Raw genomic sequence first — 21,162 nt, 5'->3', positions numbered from 1 at the left:
TCGAACTGCGGTTGACTACGTGGGAGTCCAGCGACATAGCCATTACGCTAACTGCTAGTCCCTACAAATTTATTATCTTAAAATAAGTAAAAATAAAATAAAGTACTAAATTAAACAGTTGATTCCAAAATGTAATGAAAAGTACTAATGCTATGACTTCAATTTAATTCATTATTTTATCTTATTGTACTTATAAATTAAGGGTTTTTTGTTTATGGTTTTTTATTTTTTTTATTTTTATTTTTTTTCTGGAGCCAGAAGGAAAGTGAGAAATCACCCCCCTAGGAGGGATGGCCACATCACAAGCCCTCCTCCAGTCTCCTGGGATTTGGGGCACAAATGCACATGTGTCTGGCATGACTTTTTTTTTTTTTTTTTTTGTCTTATGGATTTTAAACATATACACTTGCCAGAGAGAGAGAGAGAGACAGAGGGAAAGTGAGAAACCACCTCCCAAGAGGAATGACCATAACCGCAATCCTGTCTCCATTTTCTTCTTGGGATTTTGGGCACGCACACACAGATGGCTGTCATGATTTTCAAGGCAGGGAGTTGAACTGCTGTTGGCAGTGTGAGAGTCCCGTGCCTTAAACACCACACCACCTGCTGGCCCACCTTATTATTGGGTTGTTAGAAAAGTCATGACACTAGGAAAATAAGTCATGACTTTTCCAGCAATTCAATATTATTATTTTCTTAATAATTTTATTTTATTCATCACTATTATTTTAATTGGAACCAACAGAGACACACACAGAGGAAGAGAGAGAGAAAGTGAGAAGCTGCCAGGTCCAGGACTTGAACCATAGTCAGCCATGTGGGAGTCCAACAACTTAACTACCACACTACCTGCCTGCCCCTCCAATTTTTTTTTTTTAAGTGTATTCATTTCTCCATGAGAGAGATAGGCAATGTAATCCTAGGAACTTTTTTTTTTTTTTTTTGAAAGGTTTTTGCTGTAGAGAGACAGAAAGCGAATAATCACCCGCCATGGGGGATGGCCATGTTGTAATCCCTACTCCTCCATTCTCCTCTCAGGATCTTGGGCATGCACACACACGCACCTGGAAGTGAGTTTAAGCCACTGGATCTGGGACCCGAACCGCAGTCAACTACATGGGAGTCCAGCAACGTAGCCATTATACTCTCTGCTGGTCTCCAATCCTAGGAACTTTTATAGGTCAATTTGCGTTGTCACCTGTGACTCTCTGAGCCTTCATTATTTCTATATATAATCCTAAATCTTCCTAGGATTACAGGTGCTTGTCCACTGAGATAGGAGTTTTCAAGCCAGAATCAGAATCCATTAATGGAGTACACAATCATTCATGACCAGCATTTAAAAAAAAGGAGGGGGGGATTAAAAAGAATAGGAAGGGGACCAGCTTGTGGTGGAGTGGTTCATGTGCTGGACTCTCACATAGTCAGCCACAGTTCAAGTCCTGGACTTGGCAGCTTGAAACTCACACTGTGCACGTGTGTGCATGTGTCCAAATCCCAAGAGGAGAATGGAGGAGAAGGGATTGTGGCATGGCCATTTCCTCTGGGGGTTGGGGATGGTTTCTCACTCTCTCTGTGTCTCCAGTGAGCGCATGTGCTCTGTAGCAAAAATCTCTCTTAAAAAAAAAAAAATAGGAAATAAGTGTATATCTCACAAAGGGTTAAAACTCTGGTCTTAGGTACCTATGCACACAGACATGTTTACATAGATATTTAGAGTACTGTGTACACACAGGTTTTTCAAATATATGTATGTGCAAACTATGTAAACACATTTCAGGGTATTAGATCAGGATATAAAAAACAGTCACTCAATGAATGAGCCAAAAGCCAACCACACAGTCATACCTGGGATAGATTTGAGTCTTCTGGTTAAGCCGTAAAGAGGTAGTTGGCTGACTTAAAGAGACAGCTGAAGAAAAGCAGCGAGATAATAAAAGCAACTTGTGATTAGATGGGGATGTGATATAAATGCTAGAACTATTTCTTCAGCTCTCTCCCCTCCATCCCATCAATAAACTCTCTCTGCTGACCCCTGCGGGCATCTCTGCAGTGTAGGATGTTGTAGACCTTCTCCTTCCCCTTGGGCTATTTGCTAGGCTTGCTGCTCCTGCCTGGGTTCAGGCTTCACCTCAAAAGTGAACTTTTTTTTTTTTTGAAAGGTTTTTGCTATGGGGCACGTGCACTCGCCAGGCAGACAGAGACAGAGAGACAGAAAGCGAGAAATCACCCCCCAGGGGGGATGGCCACACCGCAATCCCTTCTCTTCCATTCTCCTCTCGGGATCTTGGGCACGCACGCACACGCGCCTGGCTTGAGTTTTAAGCCACGGGTCCAGGACGCAAACCGTGGTCGACTACGTGGGAGTCCAGCAACATAGCCATTATGCTAACTGCTGGTCCCTCAAAAGTGAACATTTATAAAACCTTTAGTTTCATGTTCTCCAAACCATCTTGCTCTGCTGCCAGAATGATCCCATCATATTCTATTTGTGACTGCTCATAGTGGCATAAAGTAAAGGGAAGATGATGGACCTTGGTAGTCCAGGATCACCTATGATAGCTATTCTCCAAAAATGGCTACCAATACTCCATGCCTCCTGGTATCAAGTCCTGTCTCCCACATGGAACTTGTCTGGCTCTGTGACTTTTCTTGGCCAGTAAAATGTGGCAGGAGTGATTTTGCACCAGTTCCAGGCCTCAGCCTAGCATTCTTGGGAGCCTTGAGTTGCCTCGTGAGAAGTCCACCCACTGTGCTGGAGATACTGTGAAAAGGGATAGAGGACCATCGTCCAGCTGTCTCCCCAAGAGAGTAGACACGTGGGCAAAGACATTTCACGTGTTCCAGCTCCTGCTGCCATCTGCCTGTAGCCACATGAGACACTCCAAAGGAGGTCAGCAGAGCCACCCCTAGCTGTGCCCCGTCTCTCATTGTGAGAATTAAGTATGTTGTGTGTGTGTGTTTAATTGCCAGGGAGTGTGTGCACTCACCGGAGACAAGAGGAGAAAGAGAAAGCAGCCTCTCAGTGGGGTATGGCCACCATCCCCTCTCTCCAGCTTGCTGGGATTTTGACCATGCATGCATGTGTGGACTGTGTGTTCATCCCTCCAGGACCGGGATTCCAACTGCATCATTGGCTGTGTGGGATCCAGCTCCCTTTTCTTGTGGAGGAAGAGAGGTTTTTGCTATAGGGTGCCTGTGCTTACCGGGGAGACAGAGACAGACAGGAAGTGAGAGCCCCCCCAGGGGGGAATGGCCACACCTCAATCCCTTCTCCATTCTCCTCTAGGGATTTTGGCGCACACACACGCACGTGCCTAATGTGAGTTTTTGTTTGTTTGTTTGTTTGTTTTTAAGAATTACTTTGTTTTAACTTTATTTATTTTAATTTGACCAGAGAGGGACAGAATGAGAGCGAGAGAGAGAGAAAGGGAAAGCCAGAAAGCAAGCCATCAGGTCCAGGACTCAAACCGTGATCAGCCATGTGGGAGTCTAGCGCCCTTAGCCACCACGCCACCTGCTGGCCTCCAGCATGAGTTTTAAGCAACCAGATCCAGAACTTGAATCGCAGTTTACTGCGTAGGAGTCCAGTGATGTAACCATTACTCTGTCTGCTGGTCCCAAGGATCCAGCTTCCTTAACCACTAGGTCAGCCCAATATATTGTAGAAGTGATTTGTTAGTCTATATATGACTCAGAGTCAGCAAACCTGGTTCAAACTCTATCTCTGCTAGTCCTAAGGTGTTATCTTAATCACCTAACCACCTGGGGGCCAGCAGGTGGTGTAGTGGATAAGGGCACTGGGCTTCCACATGGTTGACTGCAGTTGGAGTCCCAGACTTAGCAGTTTGCTTTCTCACTTTCCCTCTTTCTCTCTCTCACTCTGTCCCTCTCCGGTTGAATGAAAAAGTAATAATAATAAAATAATTCTTTTTTTTTAAACCATGTTTCTTCTTTTTGGGGACGAGGGTTAAGGATTTATTCTTTCTTTTAACAAACATCTGCCATAGGGTCAGGGTGGTAGGTGTGGTTCCTGGTAGGTAGTGGGATGTTAATAAACGTTGGTGGTCTTTCATCTTGCTCTTTTGTCTCCTTTTTTCAATAAATAGTACAACATATCACCTCTTTTCCATTGAACCCCAGTTTCCCCATCACCTCCCACGGGATCTATTAACCCCCACATTTATTTTATCCGCCTGCTTACCGTGATACATTTCTGTCACTTCAGCCATCAACTTACACATGTGGACACATCATCTCTAAGCACAATTTGGTGACTTGTGCTAAAATAGTTATGTATTCCATTTTCAACTTCCAATGGCAGTCAACAGACAGTTTGCTGTCACCCTGATTAGATGTTGGCATCTGTGTAAATTTTTTTTAGGTTTTTGTTATAGGGCACATGCACTTGCTGGAGACAGAGAGAAGGAAATTGAGAAATCACTCCCAGGCAGGATGGCCATGCTGCAGTCCTCCTCTCAGGATTTTGAGCATGCATGAGCACATACCTGGCATGATTCTCAAGCCATGAGGTCCAGGACTAAAACTGTGTTCAGCCGTGTGGGAATCCAGTGCTTTAACCACCATACCACCCATTGGCCCTGAAACCTGTGTAAATTTGCCAGTTGTTGGAATCACAGCCATTCTCAGCTTAAACAGTCTTGCTAAGGTTAAGAGTTCTTTCTCTTCCTCAGGTCTTTTCAAAATGGCCCAGGGTTCAGAGAGCACTCTCAGGCCTGGTTGCAGGGAAAAGGGGCTATGTCTCAGGGCTGTGCTCAGGTGCTACGCTGTGTCTTGGGAGGCATTAATCCCTGCTATGACAAGGCTGCCTTGGGCTGGCCCCCAGGTGGGTGCACTCTGTCCTGCAGGATGTGCTGAGCCCAACCAGATGCTCAAAACCTCTGCGTTCTGCGTCTCCTTCCTGCAGGCCTCTACTGGTTCCGCCATTTGGCATCCAGGTATTCCTTCACTGAGGCCTGCAAGGTCTTTGGGATCACCTGCCTGCCACATAGTTAGGATCAGGCTCATTACCAGAGGGACTTTACCCTAGCACTTCCCTCAGAAATGCTATGCAAGGGGCTAGCAGGTGGCGTGGTGGTGAGGGTGCTGGACTCCCACATGGCCGACCACAGTTCTGGGCCTGGTGGCTTACATTCTTACTTTCCCTTTCTCTCCCTCTGTCTCTCTCTCTGGTCAAGTTAAAGAAATTGATAATAATGAATATAATTAAATAAATAGTTCTTTAAAAAGAAAGAAAGAAATGCTATGCAAGCAGGCCAGCTGCTGATGTGGTTAAGGTGCTGGATCCTACATGGCTGAGCACACGATTTGAGTCCTGGACCCAGTGGCTTTAGAAACACATGGGGCGTGTGTGTGCTCAAAATCCCAGCAGAAGAGGTTGTGGCATGGTCATTCTCCCCCCACCCCGGGGCGGGGAGGGGGAGGATTTCTCTCTGTCTTCCTGTAGTAAGTACATGGGCTTTATCGCAAATTTAAAATAAGTAAAAATTAAAACTAAATGTGGTAGGGGGAGGCCTTCCTCTAAGGGGGAAAAAAGGAAAGACAGAAATGCTGTCCCAGCTTTCCTGTGCTGTAGAGACCATCGTGTTGGGTCGACTGCGGGATCTAGTAGGGGTCAGCAAACTGAGCCAGGGACCAAATCTGGCCTGTGGCTTGTTTTGCAGGACCCAGGAACAAAGGCTGATTTTTACATTTTCAAAGGGTGTCAGGGCCAGTTGGTGGCATGATGATTGAGGTGCTGGATCCAACATGGCCAACTACATGGTTTTAGTTCCAGACCTGGCGGCACAAAAATCACACCGGACTTATGTGCATGCGTGGCCCAAATCTCAAAGACAGGACCAAGTGGAGGAGAAGGAATGTGGTGTTATCATTCCCCATGCAGGGGTGCGTTCTCACTTTCTCTCTCTCTCGCTTGCTCTCGCTCACTTGTTCTCTCTCTGGCAAGTGCACACGCCTCTAGCAAGTTAAAAAAACAAAACAAAACAAAACACAGGGACTGGCAGGTGGCGTGGTGGTTAAGGGTGCTGGATTCCCACATGGCTGACCATGGTTCAAGTCCTGGACCTGGCGGCTTGCTTTCTCACTTTTCTCTCTCTCTCCCCCTATCCCTCTCTGGTCAAAATTAAGAATAAGTAAATAAATAAAGTAAATAAAAAAGTAATTCTTAAAAACACACACACACAAATAAGTAAATCCCAGTGGCTCGTGAGAACTTCAGAGAAAGAAATGACATAAAACCATTGCAAGATGGTGACTCTATACTCATTTCTTGAGTGAGAAGATCCTCATATCAAATTTAAAAAGGCTTCTAGCAATTCAAGGGCCTTTTTCTCAACTGTGGACTGAATCCTTAACAATATTCTATTCTCTAGTAATGAATGAGTTCTACATATATGCAATATTTTTTTTTTCAAAGAGAGATTTTTGCTATAGTGTGTATGTACTCCCTGGAGAGACAGAGAGAGAAAGTGAGAGATTACTTCCTAGGGGGGATAGCCATGCTGCTATCCCTTCTCCTCCGTTCTCTTCTTAGAATTTTGGACATGCATGTACACGTTCCTAGGTGTGAGTTTCAAGGTGCTGGATTTGGGACTCAAACCATAGTCGGCTATGTGGGAATCCAGCGCCTTAACCACTACACTTGCTGATCCCCATATATGCAACATTTCTTTACAACACAGACACAGAATGAAAAGAATCTCAGAGAAAGGTGCTTAGCCCAGTGTTCTTTTTCTTCATTTTTTTTTTTTTTTGGAGAGGTTTGTGCTATACGGTGTGTACGCTCACCAGAAAGACAGAGACAGAGACAGTAGGCAAAAAATCACCCCCCAGGGGGATGGCCACCCTGCAATCCCTTCTCCTCCATTCTCCTCTTGGGATCTTGGGCACTCACGCACACGTACACGCCCAGCATGAGTTTAAGCCACTGGGTCCAGGACTTGAACTGCGGTCAACTACACGGGAGTTCAGTGACACAGCCATTATGCTAACTGCTGGTCCCTTTTGTCTTCATTTTGACACTGATGACCTGGAGGCAGTCTTTGAGAACCAGCAGTTGATTAGGATTAGAGGGTAAAAGTTTTGTTCAATCAGTGCTGTTTGTGTTCAGAACTTGAGCCTGCGGATGTTTGAGCTCATCCATGCTTGTGCTAATACCTCTTATTTATTGAGCACTTAGCATAATGCTTGGCACGTTGTAGTCTTACATGTATCATCACTTGTTGAATTTATTTTTAAATTGCCAGAGGGCACGTGTCCTCATCAGAGAGACAGCACTCCCCAGTGGGGCATGGTCACACCACAATCTCTTCTCCATTCTCCTCTTGGGATTTTGGACACACACGTGCACGTGCCTGGTGTGTTTTCAAGCCACTGAGTCCAGGACTTGAACCAAGCAGTCGACCATGTGGGATACAGCTGCCTTAACCTCCAAGCCACTTCTAGCCCCTCAAGGGAGACTTTGTGTCCTTCACTTTCTGCCAACGTCAAGAGAGACAAATGTCCCTTTTTGCAAGGCAGGTTTATTATTTTATTTCCCTTAAAGGAGTACAAGGAACTGAGTATTTTTTAACTGTCCCTTAAAGAGCACAAGGAGCTGCTTTGGGCAGGGCTCTGCAGAGCATGTCTGAAGTAGCCTTGCTGAGTTGAGGGTTTCAGCATACAAGGTGTTCTTGGCACCTGCCCAGATTCCCTTGCTTCTAGTGCATCCCCTCGCCCCCTGGTTTCTGCGAATGAACACAGAGTAGACCAGATGTCCGTTTTGATCTTCACCAAACTATGATCTTTGTACTGTGGAACTCTATGAAAATTGAGCACATAGGTGATTAGAGACTAGGTCATAAAAGGCATCGTGGGTTCCTCCTGGCTCTCCTTCTTGGATCACTTGCTTAGGGAAGGAGAGACCAGCTGCCATGTTGTGAGCACACCCAAGCAGCCACATGGAGGTAATCAAGGTCTCCTGCCAGTAGCCGTGTGTGTGTGTGTGTGTGCCATCTCGGGAGCATATCATTTTTTTAAAGAGGGATTTTTGCTATAGGACATGTGTGTTTGCCAGAGACACAGAGAGATAGAAAGCAGGAAATCACCCTCCGGGGGGATGACCACATCGCAATCTCTTCTCCATTTTTCTCACAGAATTTTGGGCATACACACACACAATGCCCAACATGTGTATGTGCGTATGTTTAAGAAATATTTTATTTATTTATTTATTTATTTGGAGAGGTTTTTTTGCTATAGGGCGCGTGTGCTCACCAGACAGAAAGAGAGAGACATAGAGACAGAAAGCGAGAAATCACCCCCCAGGGGGGATGGCCATGCCGCAATCCCTTCTCCATTCTCCTCTCGGGATCTTGGGCACGCATGCACACGTGCCCGGCATGAGTTCTAAGCCACCGGATCCGGGACGCGAACCACGGTCGACTACGTGGGAGTCCAGCGACATAGCCATTACGCTAACTGCTGGTTCCCTAAGAATTATTTTATTTAACTTTATTTATTTATTTAAGTTTGATCAGAGAGGAACAGAGTGAGAGAGAGGGAGAAAGTGAGAAAGCAAGCATCCAGGTCCAGAACTTGAAACACCCTTGGCCATTTGGGAGTCCAGTGCCCTTAACAATCATGCCACCTGCTAGTCCCCCACCCAGCGTGCATCTTAAGCCACAGGGCCTGGGACTTGAACCGCGGTCGACTATGCAGGAGTGTAGTGGTATAACCATTACGCTAACTGCTTTTCCTGGTGAACATGTCTTTTAGCTCCAGTCAAACTTTCAAATGACTGTAGCCCTGGCTGATAATTTGACTGCAATATCCAGAACCAGTACTGTCTAGCTTAGCACTCCTAAATTCTTGCCCCTGAGAAACTATGTAACAAAGGGACCAGCAGATGGCATAATGGTTACGATTCAAGTCCCCGACCAGGAGGCTTAAACTTCATGCTGGGCATGTGTGTGTGAGAGAGGAGAAGGGATTGTGGTGTAGGTAGCCCTCCTGGGGGGTGATTTCTTGCTTTCTGCCTCTCTGGTGAGCACATGTACCATACATCAAAAACCTCTTTCTCTGGGGTTGGCAGGTGGCATGGTGGTCAAATTAAATAAATTAAATAAAATTTAAATAAAAAGAATTTTTTTCAGAAGTTTTTGCTATGTATTCTTTTTAGAATTGTCATTTAACTTTCTTTCTTTCTTTCTTTTTTTCTCTCTTTCTTTTCTTCTTTCTTTCTCTTTCTTTAAATTTGACCAGAGAGGGACAGAGTGATATATATATATATATATATATAGAGAGAGAGAGAGAGAGAGAGAGAGAGAGATGGGGAAAGTGGGAAAGCAAGCCACCAGGTCCAGGATTTGAACCATGGTTGGCCATGTGGGAGTCCACCACCCCTAATCACCACACCACCTGCCAGCCCCAATAAAAGAATTCTTTAAAAATAAAATCTCTTTCTCTAAAAAAAAAAAAGACATTATATAATAATAAATGCTACTTGTTTTGAGCTGTTGAGTTCTGAAGACAGTCTATTATGCAGCAGTAGATAACAAATACATTTCCTCACAGAAAACTACACTTCACCAGAACAGGATGATTTATGTTTGTGTGAGTGTTTGGGTATATTATGAACCACTGGCAGCCTGACAATAATCACTAGGAGGCCCGTGGTTCAGGCAGGCACTGAATTCTTGTTTCTGTCCCTAGAGGTCAGTATTATCCCCAGGAAGAATGACATTGAAGGCCAAGCATTACCATGGCCACCATCCCTGGGTCTTCCAGTTGTGATTGGTTGCTTTAGATTGCCTGGATTTCTGTGTCAAGTTCTCAGATTGGCTAGCTTAGGTTAATAAGGGTATTTCCTTCCGGAACAAAGCATCTGATACACAGGCAATTTTGGATCTGGGGTTGGTCCTGGGTTCCACAAAGATGAAGCATTGCAACATCTTTAGCCTTGCCTGGAGGCAGACTGGGGTAAAATAAGTTTCCTGTTTCTCCTACTCATATGTCCTCTTCCTACCCTGTCACAGGTTATGCGTGACATTTTGGCTCTGGCTTCAGAAGGAGAAAGAATTGGGAAAAAAAGCCACTGAATCTGGGACTGAAACCAAGGTCAGCCATTGGGAGTCCAGTGATGTAATTGCTATGCTGTCTCCTGGTCCCTGGCAAAGCCTTTTTTATTAAAATTTTTTTTAATTTTAAATTTTTTACATTTAATCACTATACATCATTCTGCTTTCCTAGTGTATGCCCCAGAGGAGGCATCCCGTGGAGGACCACAATATGACACTCACCGAACATAGAATTACCAGAGACAAGACTCTGCATCAATTACCCTTTGCAAAATTCTTCAGAGTCCATCTTCAAGGTCTCTTTCACAATAAGCAGGTTACCAAATCTTTTCAGAACTCGTTGCATGACAAAGCATTTTCTTCCCTGAGTGATCTGTAAGCTTCCTTCTTCACAAGGAGGATGAGGTAAGAACTGTGACTCACTTGCTCCTTTGCCTCGCTGCTTGGAGGGTCCAGTGCTCCGTTTTGTGCTTAGTGGCATCAGCCTTCCCCAGGCTGGGTGCTGGGGCATCACCAGTCTTCCGGCTCACCGTGACTGGACTTTGCTTCAATTATCTCTATTTTCATTAGCTTCTTGGACCTTTTGTTTAAACCATCTGCCCTCCTTTGGATAGAGGTGATGGCTAGAAATGTAAGCCCCTCCTCATCTTTCTCCCAGTCAGTGGGGCTGGGAGGAACCTAGAGGGTGCATCATGGAAAAAGTCTACCAGGTGCTCATAGCCCTGCCCCTTTCTCCAAAATCCTGGAGCTGAGGGAAGCTTTGTGAGTGAGAGGTCCAGGGCTGCCTGGACCAAGGTCCAGCTCGCCACCTAAAGGCAGGTGAAACCATTGCTGTTCCCATTTGGTAGCTGATGGGGCCTGAGACTAAGTAATCAAGGTCCTCACACTAAGTGAGAGGAGAGAGAATGTGCTCGAGTGTGAAAGAAGAGAGGAAGACAGAACAGCAGTTGGGTGTGTAGGAAATGGCGGGATCCAAGGATCAGCCCCGGGATGGGGCTCCTGAGCCTCAACCATCAGTGTGGACGTCTCTGAGCACTTTTTCCAGAGGCTGACTTCTGAGGATGAGTCTGAGACCGGGATTGCACAGAATCTGGTCTGATTCCAGGAGGCCGAGACACAGGGAGGTGCTGAGAGGCAGGCAGCGTGGTCCGGCTGGCAGAACGGGAGGCCCCAGGGCCCTGTGTCTTCTTGTCCAGGGAGGCCCCAGGTCCCTGTGTCTTCTTGTCTAGGGAGGCCCCAGGGGCCTGTACCTTCTTGTCTGGGGTCTGGTTTTGGCTGACAGAGTGAGGTGTGGTCTCTGGAAAATAAACCAAGACAAGGTTAAGGATGTGGGAGATTTTGTACAGTCTTCATTGGAGTTCTCTGGAGCTGCCCTGCAGTATATGGAGATTGTAGTCCTATGTGATGATGGGAGAACTGGCAGATTGCCTCAGGGCTCTCAGAGCACCTTGACTACTTTTGCATAAATAGATCTGCTGGAGGAGTCTGGTATGCTGGCTGGAGAATAAGATTTTGAACTCTTCCTTTAGGCTAGACCCTCTGATCCTAGGTTTTTCTAGAGTATAAAACTGGGAAAATGGTAGTAGCCTGCGGGTTGGATGGTGGTGCAGCAGTAACGCAGCACTTTGCAACGCTGACTACATGGGAAGGTTTCTGGTTTGCAAATAGAGACCTCGCATCATCTGGTGCTACAGTGTCCCTGTCGCAAAATTCCCAAAAGACCACAAGGAGCCGATTCCGATGCAAATGCACAAGGGTTGCTTTCATTCGGGCTCGAGCCAGGGCTCTCAACAGTCACTGACACAGCCAACGGATTAGAGTTGTGAGCCCTGGTGTTAGTTGGGTTGGGTTTTCATTTGGCTGTTAAGGGGGGGAAGTCGAGGGGTGCTGAGGAATGCACTCAGGTGGCTATACATTGGCTGTAGATTTCAAGAAGCATAGTTGTCTTTTACTGATTGGTTTTCAGACTATTAAGTTGGGCAAGAAAGTTACTTCAAGTCTCTGGTATTTCCTTTGTTCTTCTCATTATGACCCTCTCCTACGTGATCGGCTCACTTCCTTGAGATGGTGCTGATTCTCAGCAAGGTGGGTTTAACAAAATGGAGTCACTCTGGTCTTTTAGTGCTGGCTGAGGCTGGGGGTGAACTGCAGTGTCAAGACCCTGTTTGGGACGGGGGCAGAAGATGGTGTAGCGGTTACGTCGCTAGACTCCCACATAACTGACTGTGGTTTGAATCTTGGACCCAATGGCTTGAAACTCACATTGGGTGTGTGGGCTTGCATGCCCCAGGTCCCAGGAGGAGGATGGAGGAGAAGGGATTGCAGCATGGCCATCACCCGGGAGGTGATTTCTCACTTTTCCTCTCACTGTCTCTGTCTCTCTCTCCAGTGAGTGCACATGCCCTAAGGAAGAAAACCTCTTAAACAAACAAAAAAAAGACCCTGTTGGGGGTTCTGTTTTTCTCTTTCAATAACTAACTAACTAACTAATTAACTAGCTAACAGCCTCACAGGGTGACTGCCACAGTCAAATATGATGATGGAAAAGAGACTGTGCAAATTGTTTGGAATCAGATTCAAGCTCTAGCTCTTTCACTTGTTTCCTCTCTCTCCTAACTCCAAGTTAGGGACAATGAATTACCTGCTCTTTACCAAACTCAGTACTTCTTCTTTGGGACACAGAAATGGACTGCATTTCCTGTCCGGGGTGTGGCCTGTGAAGAGTCCAGACTGCTGTGCACCACTTCCAAGTGTGTCCTCTAGGATCCTCCTTTGCACTAGCTTATAATAGGCAAAGCCCCAGTATGGCAGGAGGCACGGTTCCCACATTACTTGTGGCCACCAAGAGGAAATGTGCACTTTATGTGACAAGTAGACTGTTACATGTTTGAACCATTAGCCATTTTGGGGCCTTTTTGTTATAGCAGCGAGCATCATTCTAGCTAATACTTACAAATAACAGGGGTCAAGAGGTAGTTCTATGTGATGATAGGAGAACATGGAAAAGATCCTGGGTTCATATCTTTGGATCTCCTTGAGTATACCAGACACATGTACATGTGCCATGATCTAGGCTGGCCAAGACTGAAGGGTGGATCATGGCATGAAGACCCTGTTGAGAATGACTGTATCTGTCTCTCTCTTACTCTCTCCCTTTCTCTCCCCCTCTCATGGAAGAAATAAATACATAAACTTAAAAAAATTTTAAAAATAAATATATAAACTTAAAAAAATTAAAATGTAATACCAAGAAGTTGGAACACTCATAGAAAAATCCTAATGCCTAAACTATCAGCCTTTTTTGGGGGGGTTAAGTGATATTTTTGCTATAGGGTACATGTATTTACTGGAAAGACAGAGAGACAGAAAGTGAGAAATCACCTCCCAGGGGGATGGCCACATAACAATCCCTTCTTCTCTTGGGATTTTGGGCATGCATGCACCCACGCCCAACGTGAGTCTCAGCTCTGGGACTCGAACCATGGTTGACTACTTGGGAGTTCAGTGACATAACCGTTATGCCATCTGCTAGTCCCAATTCTCAGAATTCTGATCTTAAGTTTGTGTCCCTCTAAAACTCGTGCCTTGAGATTTGGTTCTGAAGGTATTAAGAGGAAACTTAACACATTTATGATGTTCAAAGGTGGGGCCTTTCGGATCGAAGAGGTGATTAGCCCTGATTGACTCCCAGTAGGTTTATAAAAAGAGAGAGAAGCACTCACAGAAACACACATCTCTGTCAAGGGGACCCCCTGCATCGTTTCTGGAAGCCACCAGCAGGAAAATTCTTACCAGGTGTGACCTCAAGACCTTGGCCTTCCAAATCAGGAGCTGAATAAACCTCTATTCTCATAAATATTCAAACTCAGATATTTTCTTTTGTTAACAACAGAATAGACTAGAACATGCCCTGTACACCTTTCCATGGGGTCTTGTAAAAAGCAACATCATGAAAAAGAACTTACCTTCCTTGGTGAGCTGGAGCTGGACAACATTTTTGGAGTTACTCTTAGGTGTGTCTTCTGAATCTCTGACTGCGGCTTTGCCTTTGACAGATTTGTGGCTCTTCTCAACTTCACGGAGCTGCAGGGAAAACAACCACATGGCTGGTTTTGGCCAGGGAGTGCGCGTTTGTGGCTCAGAGTCAGGATGGAGAAAGCTAGAGAAGGACCACATGTTTAGTTCCTAGGGACTACCCTAAATGGCCTGTTATTAGTCCTCATAGCCGATTGGAGAGGGAAGCCTAAGACTAATTTGCACAGTATTGGAAGGAACATTGGTCAAAAGACAGAAACTCAGTCTGTATTTCAATGATTTTTTATATCTGGGCAAGAGCACGGGGAGGTGAACAGAAGGAAATGTAAATGGAGCACCAGTAGCAAGACCAGATTAGTTCCAGAAGGGACACAAGAACGTGACCTTTAGGGTAAGTGTATATCAGGAGAGAGCAGTCAGTATTCGGGGTGTCAGATGGGTTGTTGGAAGAGAGGCTACCTGAGTATAAAGGGGGCTCTGGAGACCTCTGAGACTAGGGCCACAAGCGATAACGATATTTTGTGATCGTTTTGATAACAGTATATTTCTTAGTATTTATACTATTAGTTTTTAATCTATGGGAATAATTGTGGATATTGGACTTCATATGAGCACTGGTTGAACTCATTGAAGTTCTGTGATTTTTTTTTAGCAACCATTCAGAATTTAAGTCATTTTTGTTATGGATCCCCAAATATCCTTGTACTATAAATGCATGCTGTTGAATCTCATAAGGCTACTACCTAGGGTTCAGCTATTTTGGAATTTGATTTAGAAGAAAGTCATTTAGACCATACAACTGAGCTCACAGAGCATATTAGCAAAAGCCATCTTTTCCCCTTTGAGAACAAAATTCCTGACAGACTCACCGCTTGGATTTTCTTCCTCAGCTGGGCGTTAGCCCGGGAAAGGCTTTTGGAAACTGAGTTCAGGTAGTAGATGGCCAGGCTGCAAGAGAAATCATGCTCCCTGGGTCCTGTGATCTTGGAAAACAAGAGCTGGCCACCTTTCCTGGGCTTCAAGGCAGGTGTCCTGGACCAGGTGCTGAGGCTTTGCTCTGGGCAGAGATGAGAGGTTCTACCTTCCTACCTTCTCTTCTCAACATGGAGAAGGCCTTGGTCACCTTCACTTCCTCTCTGTTTTACTGAGTGTGGGATGACCTCTACCCCTCTAGCTCCTTAAAGGTTGACTAATGAACTCACCCCTCTGCTGACTCACCTGGGAGGTGGGCAGTGGCAGGGTTTGTGGGCAGTGGCAGGGTTTGTGGTCCCATTTCTTGTACACCTGCTCTGTGCCAGGCTCTGCATCCTGTACACACATACCTCATTGATTTTGATGAAAACCCCATGAAGAAAAAGGATGACTCCTGTGTTCAAAGACTGGTACCCCAGGATTCAGAAAGGTCGAGAAATTTGCCCAAGATCACCCCACCCATTGATACTCCTTGGATCCCACATTTAGAACCAAAGCTTTTTCTATAATCTTCAAGTCCTGAGCAGGGGAAGATGGAGATGTAAGTGGCCTACTCCAAGTTACCCTAGAAGCAGCTTCAGATGGCCTGAATGTCCCTTGTTCAGGGGGCACTGCCACTCTGCTGCTGGCCTTGTGATTGTGAGAGTCCAGCCCCCATTGGCTGGCTAGGGGCTGGGTATCCTTTGAGATAGCAGCCTGGGTTTCCCTTTCCTAGGACCTAAGGTCTGGGGCTATGACTTGGACTGTACTACCCCTGAAATGGTTTCCACACTAGCATTTTTTCTTGTGCCCACAAAGGTCAAGTTTAGTGTACGGGTTCCAGAATTTCCTCAGGAGGTCACAGGCAGTCCAGTAGTCACTGTCATGGTACCCCTCTTATGCCAGGATTAGAAGCAGAGGTTGGTTTGAAATAAAAGATTTAAGCCAATATTTATGTGTTTGCTACTGGCAATGGCAAGGTTCCAAGAGCAGACCTTTACACATGGGGGTTATGTGAATGAATGAATAAATGAAAGGATTCTGCATCCATTCTGCACCCCCCACCCCCACACTAGGGCTCTGGAATCCCTGTGAATCTGCATCCATTTCCAGAAAGCTCCTAGAGGGGCTGCTGAAAGGAGAGGTGCCTTGCCACTGTGGCCCTTCAGCTCCCCTCCAGGACAGCAGCTCTGGAGCAGCAGCTGGGAAACTGACCACAGGCTGGGGAAGCGGGGGATGACGGGGTGTGGGCCCATCAGAGCAACTTGGAGTTAAAGGTAGCACTGAAAAAGGGCTTCGGAGGCCACTTGGTACCCAAAATTCTGACAGAATAGAGAAATGGTGGAGAAGGGACTGCAGTGTGACCATGCTCCACCGGGTGGGTTGGGGGAGTACTTTCTTCCTCCTCTCCATCTCTCTCTGTGTCTCTGTGACTCTCTCTGGAGAGTGCATGTCTTCCTGAAATTAAAAAACAATAATAATAATAAAATTAGGAGGATCGCTATCTCTTTTTCTTGAACCTGGGTAGGCCTTCATGGCTGCCTTGGGAGGGTATGGCAGCAGTGATGGAATGCAACTTCTGAGGCTGGGTTATAAATGTGCTGTGCATATCCACTGTGATCTCTGGGGATGCCTGCTCTTGGGACCCAGGCAGCAGGCTGTGAGGAAGCCCAGGCAGCCGTGAAGAGGAACTGAGGCCACTAGTTCATGAACCATATGACAGTGTCCAGCACTTTAAACACCATGCCACCTGCTGGCCACTCCCTATATAACTTTCATCCACATGTTTGGAACCCAGTAAAAATGACATGTCATTCTAAAAATAGGAACAAATAAGACTGAAAAACAGGGGAAAAAATGACAAATAAATAGACCCATTGGTCTATTTTAGACTATCAGGTAATGGATTATCAGATAAGGATTTTTTTAAAAAAAGTGTAATTACTATCTTCAAAAATTACCAAGATAGAAAATTTCACTGGAGAGTTGGAATTTATAGAAGAGTCAAAATGTAACACCCATTTTGGAGAGCAATACCAAAAAAGATAGAAGAAACATACCTGTGACCCAGCAATTCCACTTCTAGATGGCTACCGTAGAAAAACTTAAAACTGCACATGGGGCCAGCAGGTGGCATGGTGGTTAAGGGCACTAGATGCCCACATGGCCAACCACATGGTTCAAGTCCTAGACCTGGCGACTTGCTTTCTCACTTTCCATCTCTCTCTCTCTCTCTCACCCTGTCCCTCTCTGGTCAAACTAAAATAAATAAAGTAAATACAGTGGGTCAAAATTGGCAGGGAATTGACTTTCTCCAGGGGCTGATGGGAGCTGGTCTGCAAGTGGCCAGATCTCTCAGCCTGATGCAGGGATAATTATGAGGCACAGTGTCTCCTGGAGCTCCCCAGCAGGATTAAAATCTAGTCATCATCCACAGTGGTAATCATGCATTCTCTTCCCTTCCCTGCCTCAATTCCCTAACTCCTCCCTCAATAAACTACTTGCATTTGCATTCTTCTCACAGGGTCTGCTTCTGGGGAATCCATACTTAGAGAACAAGAAAGAACCTTCCATGAAAGTCACAACGGCAAGAGGAGATTTCCAGGAGGCAGAGCCCTGGGCCCTGGCTTGCTTACAACATCAGCAGGATGGCTGGAATGATGAGGCCTGGATTGGCAAGGAACGCAAAGATCTTGCCCAGGAAGTTTGGGAAATCATTTTCAATGGTCTCTTGGAGGACGTCATACATTCTCTTTTTCCCACTGCAAAGAGGAGAGGACACATTATGGCAGGTTGCAAATCATGTGGCCTACACAACCATGTCCCTGCCCAATGGGCCCAAAGCTGGCACTTGGCACTACTTTCCTGGAAGAAGCAGAGCTCTGCTTCAGATGGACTGCAAGGAGAAGATGCCCCACCTAGGCTGCCATCTGAGCTATGCTTGTTGCTGAGTCAGCACCCTGGCTGACCAGCATCATGTCCTCTAGACCTTGCAACCTTGCAAACTGCATTGGTCTTCTGTGTTGACACCGTTCTCAACAAGAAAAAAAATGGATTTTCTTAAATATTGTTTTAAAACAATTTAAAAAATTATGTATTGAATTTTATTTACCATTTTTATTATTTTTTAACCTGCTAAAGGACATGTGTGCTTACCAGGGAGAAAGAGCGAAAGTGAGAAAGTAAGCCATCGGATCTAGACTCAAACTACGGTTGGCTATGTGGGAGTCTAGTGCTCCAACCACCACACGATCTCTGGCCCCATATATTCTGTTTTTAAAAGTTTGCTTGAGGCCAGCAGGTGGTGTGGTGGTTAAGGTCACTCGACTCCCATATGGCCGGCCAGGGTTCAAGTCTTGGGCCTGGCAGCTTGCTTTCTCAGTTTCTTCTCTCATTCTCTCTCTCACTCTGTCCCTCTTTGATCAAATTAAAATAAGTAAATAAATAAATAAAGTTAAATAAAAAGAATCCTTTAAAAAAAAAAATGTTTGCTGGGCCGGGCAGGTGGTATGGTGGTTAAGGGCACTGGATTCCCACATGGCCGACCACCACGGTTCAAGTCCCAGACCTGGCGACTTGCTTTTTCACTATCACTCTCCCACTCTGTCTGGTAAAATGGAATACTACTACTACTACTACTAAAAAATAAAATTGAATAAATAATTTTTAAAAATGTTTGCTTATCAGGGCTGGCAAACAACAAATAAAATAAATAATTTTTTAAAATTTTGCTTATTTATTTCTTTAGAAAGAGAGAAATCCTCAAAGGGGTATTCACACTGTGATTTGCTCCCAGCCTCAAGCAGCCTGGATCATGGGCATGTGCACACCTGTACCTGACACACACAGGGAGGCCTAAGGATACTGCTGCCTCAGTCACTTATATTGCCTGCTGGGCCCTCTCAGCATTTGATGTGGTCTACCCCTAAGTCCTGCCCCATTTGACTGAATTTCTGTGAGGTAACAGGTCTAAGCTGAGCATCAGCCCTAACCTGGTGTTCTCTTCTAGACCCTGGATAAAAAGCATTGAGAAAGAAAGCAAAATGCATGGCTCCTGGAGCATATGTCTTGGTGGGGGAGAAAGACAATAAACAAGATAAATAAGCAAAAGTTTTGAACAGAAACAAGATGTGTGTGTATGCATGAGAGTGTGACCTTTTAGTTAGGGTCTCTAGGGCAGGCTTCTTCGAAAAGGTGACCTTTGAATAAAGACCTGAAGCAAAGGAGAGGATGGCTGTGAAAATATCCGAGGGATGAACGTTCCCAACATGGGTGTGTTTTGATCAGAGCCGTGACAGGAAGGAGGTAGCAGCCATGTTTCCTTCTGAGTTCCATTTTCAGGTCCCTTGCCCGATCGGAATGTGGGTTATCAAGGAGGCAGAGGGAGGAAGTACCCCCCAGTGAGGCATGGTCACACTGCAATTCCTTCTCCTCCATTTCTTTTCCTTTTGGGATTCGGGGCACTCACACACATGGGCTTGGTTTGTTTGAAGCTGCTGGGTCAAGGATTTGAACCAAGTGATTGGTCATATAGGGTTGGCTCCCTTAACCACTAGGCCGTGGGCTGGTCCTGCAGTGGGCATGTCTAAGTGAGAAGGGGCAGCATGTTCCAAACCGCTTTACCACAGTACCCCCTCCCTTTCTTTCTTTTTTTTTTTTTTGGAGAGGTTTTTACTATAGGGCGCATGTGCTTACCAGAAAGAAAGAGAGACAGAAAGCGAGAAATCACCCCCCAGGAGAGATGGCTACACCACAATCCCTTCTCCTCTTGGGATCTTGGACATGCACGCGCATGCGCCTGGCATGAGTTTAAGCCACCGGGTCCAGGACTTGAACCACGGTCAACTAAATGGGAGTTCAGTGATGTAGCTATTATGCCAGCTGCTGGTCCCCCACAGTACCCCTTTTTACAGAGCAGCTAGAGGGCTTTGTTTTCAAAGGGTCACATATTTGGAAAGAGAACACTAGGTGCACATTATTTCTCAGTGCAGCTCCTTACCTGAACTATTTATCTTTTATACAACAGCTAGTCTCCTAAACTAGTCTTATTTAGGCTCTGAATCTACATTGTCGGCCAATGCTCCAAAGAGGGAGTTTGAGAATCTCGTCAAGAGTAGACTGCAGGGGCCAGGGGTGGCATGGTGGTTAAGGCGCTGGACTCCCACATGGCTAACTGTGGTTCAAATCCTGGACCTGGCAGCTTGAAAATCACACTGGGCAAGTGTGCGTGCGTGCCCAAGATCCTGGGGGGAGAATGGAGGAAAAGGGACTGCAGCATGGACATCTCTCCTGGAGGATGATTTCTTGCTTTCTGTCTCTCTGTCTTTCCAGGGAGCACATGCTCCCTATAGCAAAAACAAAAACAAACTAACAAACAAACAAAATCTCTCTAAAAAAAAAAAAAAAGATGTGAAACTGGAACAGGAAGGCCCTCTGAGCAGGCTGCCTGGGGGAGGGGCTACTCCTGTGTGACCAGGACACTGTACCTGAATGGCCCACAGTCAAAGGAGGGTGGGAGTGACATGATGGTATAGGCTACAGGCAGGAGGCTGAGGAAGAGCACCAGCAGCAGGAGGCCCATGTAGAAGTTGTTGGATCGGGAGGCCTTGAATACACGTGCATGGGGGACGTTGCTGCTCATCACGGCCCAGCACTGGAAATACATGGAGGTCAGCAGGCGCAGCACGTTAATGCCCACCAGTCCCGGAGCATAGAAGGAGCCCATCCTGGAAGGGCAGAAACCGGACACCTGGTTGGCCTGATAGCAGGGAAGGCGAGGGAAGGATGATTGAAGGAAGCAGGACTGATGAGTTAGGGCCACGAGGCCATGCTGATTTCACTACAGGGGAGGGGCCTCCCATTTAACTAGAACATTTTTCATTAAGCCATAGCTATCCAGTCCTTCAGGAAAAGTCACTCCAAGCTTCACTAGCTTGGACTCTGGACAGAATTTTACCAGGTCTCGTCACCAGGCATCTAGCAAGTCACACGATCATCCGTTTCTCCAAGGTCTCCATAACATTGCATTGCTGCTCAGAAAAGCACTTAAGTAGGGACCAGTATGTGATGTAATGGTTACGTTGCTGGACTCCCACAT

At 45.9% G+C, this 21,162-nt stretch overlaps 1 protein-coding gene across 1 annotated transcript in view; it reads right to left on the bottom strand.

Moving 5' to 3' along the window:
- Nucleotides 1-11,092: 11,092 nt before the first annotated feature.
- TMC2 (transmembrane channel like 2) overlaps nucleotides 11,093-21,162 on the bottom strand; it is a 72,422-nt gene continuing 62,352 nt past the window's right edge. Inside the window, exons 16-21 of the mRNA XM_006163931.1 lie at nucleotides 20,552-20,791; nucleotides 17,702-17,827; nucleotides 14,984-15,062; nucleotides 14,045-14,162; nucleotides 11,330-11,376; nucleotides 11,093-11,263 (exon numbers count right to left, since the gene is read on the bottom strand). Coding sequence (XP_006163993.1) covers nucleotides 11,093-11,263; nucleotides 11,330-11,376; nucleotides 14,045-14,162; nucleotides 14,984-15,062; nucleotides 17,702-17,827; nucleotides 20,552-20,791 — 781 coding nt within the window. The remainder of the gene's footprint in view (nucleotides 11,264-11,329; nucleotides 11,377-14,044; nucleotides 14,163-14,983; nucleotides 15,063-17,701; nucleotides 17,828-20,551; nucleotides 20,792-21,162) is intronic.

This window comes from Tupaia chinensis, unplaced genomic scaffold, assembly GCF_000334495.1.
Source record: "Tupaia chinensis unplaced genomic scaffold, TupChi_1.0 Scaffold143574_1, whole genome shotgun sequence".
NCBI lineage: Eukaryota > Metazoa > Chordata > Mammalia > Scandentia > Tupaiidae > Tupaia > Tupaia belangeri.
Note: the sequence above shows the minus strand (reverse complement) of the source record. Positions and strands in the feature narration are given on the sequence as shown.